The 3023-nt window shown below is 41.9% G+C and overlaps 1 protein-coding gene across 1 annotated transcript in view; it reads left to right on the top strand.

Annotated features, from left to right (window-relative positions):
- The window catches only part of kctd14 (potassium channel tetramerization domain containing 14), an 8174-nt gene extending 5549 nt beyond the window's left edge, over window positions 1-2625 (top strand). Inside the window, exon 4 of the mRNA XM_050067617.1 lies at window positions 1913-2625. Within this exon, the coding sequence (XP_049923574.1) occupies window positions 1913-2224 (312 nt within the window). The 3' untranslated portion in view covers window positions 2225-2625. The remainder of the gene's footprint in view (window positions 1-1912) is intronic.
- The last annotated feature ends 398 nt before the right edge of the window (window positions 2626-3023 follow it).

The raw sequence follows: 3023 nt of genomic DNA on the forward strand, positions 1-3023 counted from the left end.
GAGCTTTTAGCGCACCTATGGCGAAGCCTTTTGGCACGAAACTGTCACTGTGCCAAGCTGGATCTGTCGACACCTCCCCCTGCTGCACCACCACACCCATCTCAGCGCACCTCGGTCTGCCAAACTACCAAACTGAGCGCGCCTCGGGTTGCGCTGCTCGAAACTAGCTCTGCGCAGGGTTCGCCACCCTGCGCCACCCTGCGCCGCGCCGGGAAACTAGAGCCCCATGTGTGTCATTTGATTTTTCTCATGTACAAAACTTTATATTTCATTTGTATAGCACTAATTTTGTTCAATACATCCAGATACAACAGTTTCTGGCTCTTTTTTTTTTTTTTAAATTCAACCAAACCTCTATATGTTTCCCATTCCAAAAATGACCACACAAAGCAACTGAATGTTGAATCCAAATGGAGCAGATTTACTTTTATCAAACTGTAAACATTTCTGTGACAATGCAAACTTTAAAAACACAGGTAAAACAAAAAAAAAAACTCCATTGTGCCTGGGTCAGGTTTGATGTCCTCCTCCTCTCTGTCATGCCACCTGTCCTCCTCCTCACTCTCTGTAGGTGTCAGCCTACTTTTTCCAGGCCATTTGCTATCTGGAGGAGAAGTTCCCAGAGAGGAGCATCCTCTCTTCTGCTGAGTGGTGGGGGGAGGGGCTGCTGGGACTGACTGAGGTGTTAGCTGCAGGGGCTGTAAAACTCCTGGAGCCAACCGTCTACCAGCTTGTTTTCTGTGTTGATGTTGAAGGTCCTGGGTCACTGGCAAAGGGTGGCTCATAATCCTCATCCTCATCACTGTAAGCCCAAATGCGGAAGAAAAACAAATATATTCGTTCAGTGGTCTGGTTCTGAAATTGCAATTACACGTAAACACAAAAGCAAGAAACATGGTAAAAAGAAACACACACTTTGCTGGAGAAGTCAACATATACACACACACACACACACACACACACAAAACCTATTATTGTATGTCATATCATCACACCATAAGCCAAAATTTTGCCCTGACAAAGCTGCTAGCTGTAGATAGATTGAAAATTTGACAAGGATAAATCTATAATACAACATTTATAAGACATTCCATACCTTTCCGATGATGGAAGACAATAATCCAAGTCACCGCTGTCTTGTGTGTTGTTGGGATGCATGAGGTCTTCGTCCTCCACACAAATCATCCACACAAACCGTGCTCCTGGAGTCCCTCTCCAGCAGTTCCAATATTTCCCCAGTGGTAAAATGTCTCTTCGACCCTTGTTTCAGCATCTTTCTCTGTATTTTTACAAAAAAAGGGTGAAAATTGTCAAAACACACAACTGCAAAAACAGTCTCTGTGCGCTCTGCTTTCTGCCACTGAGAATCATGTTGTCTGCACTTCATTTCTTATGTCGTCCAGGGCACAGTGACAGCTGGCCAACGGACATTGGATGCTCTGCTCTGAGCGTCCCAGCTGGAAACAAAAGTGTGTTGTTGGTCATCACAAGGAAATGATTCAGGATATCCTACCTTCCATGTCTTAAAATTTTGTAAGACTTTTGAAAGATGGATTCAAGACATTTTAATACAAATGAAGGCCTTATTTTTAGTTTGAATTCAATGCCTTTTAAGACTTTTTAAAGATCTGCGGGAACCCTGGGTTTAAAAGTCAAGACTTTGATCTTTTAAAATATATTTCGCAGCATAATTGAAGAATGAAAATCAAGTTTTGTCCCAATTCTAAAGAACAAGTGATTTATTACTATTATTATTATTACTATTATTATTATTATTATTATTATTATTATTATTATTATTATCATCATTATCATTATTGTTATTAGACATGTTGTAACCACAATATAACAATAACATATGAATGAATTATACACACAACTCCTGGTCAATCCATAAGTACTTCTCTTCCAGGTGCTGATTCGTATTGCCAGAGCCGAGGCTATAGCCGCCCGCCACTCCACCATCATGATCTGCGTACTGCGGACAGAGGAGGATTTGGGTTTCTATGACAATGCCATCAGCAGCCTGGAGGCGGATAAGGAGTCAGTGGTGACGTTCGGACCGTGGAAGGCCATCCTGTCTGTCCAAGACCTGCTGGACTGTGTAAAGATGGACATCGAGAGTCAGGGCTACAGGGTGGACATCCAGCCGCACATCGTAGAAAAGAGCTTCTTGTCCAGGAGCTATGACTACTTCCACAAACTCATATTCACCTGGTGGTGATGGGAGGGCTGCTTTTCTTTTCTTTTTTTTCTTTTTTTATTCAGAGCACAAGTGGAACATGTACAAACTGTTTTTTTGTTTTTTTTTAAATAACTGCATTCTGATAGACCAAATAGTTCCTAAATACTTTTTTATTGAAGTTGTTTCTGCACCTCTGTGGAAAAAGGGGTCTTGGTTTTGAACACCAGGCACTTTAGACACAAGAGGGCGGTAAAGCATCTGTATATAATGACTTTTAAAGGTAGAGTCATGGGCCCAATAAAGTATTTTATCAACTTTCTTATGAGACAGATCTTACCTTATAGTTAATTCCAGGTGCCTATAAACATGGATATAGTTTCTTTTTCTGTGTAATGTCAGTGAAATCTGCTGCTAAATTTTAATAAACAACAACTAACCAGTTAAAAAATGTGTTTTTTTTACTCAAAGTTTAGAAGTAGGTTGTTTAATCAGGTACCAGGCACTTGACCAACACATTAACATGAACACCTGGACAATATAATGCAAAACAAATCAACATTACTGCATTAAAAACTGCTTTTGTGCAGTGGCGAAAGAAGTATATGCATCATTAGGCCCGTTTCCACCGCAGGAACTTTGGGGTAATTTTACGGGGCCGCGGCCGTTGGTGCGTGTCTCCACCGCAGGAACCACCCCCTAAGGACAGAGTTCCGGAACTTTTACAGGGGCTAAACAAGTCCCTGCCTCGGGGTAGGTACTCAGAACGGCCCCGAAAGACTCCTGGCTGGGGCTTGGGGATTAATTGGTGCTGATTGGATATACTCAAGGAGGGATGTGA

Source organism: Epinephelus moara, chromosome 2 (genome assembly GCF_006386435.1).
Source record: "Epinephelus moara isolate mb chromosome 2, YSFRI_EMoa_1.0, whole genome shotgun sequence".
Taxonomy (NCBI): Eukaryota; Metazoa; Chordata; class Actinopteri; order Perciformes; family Serranidae; genus Epinephelus; species Epinephelus moara.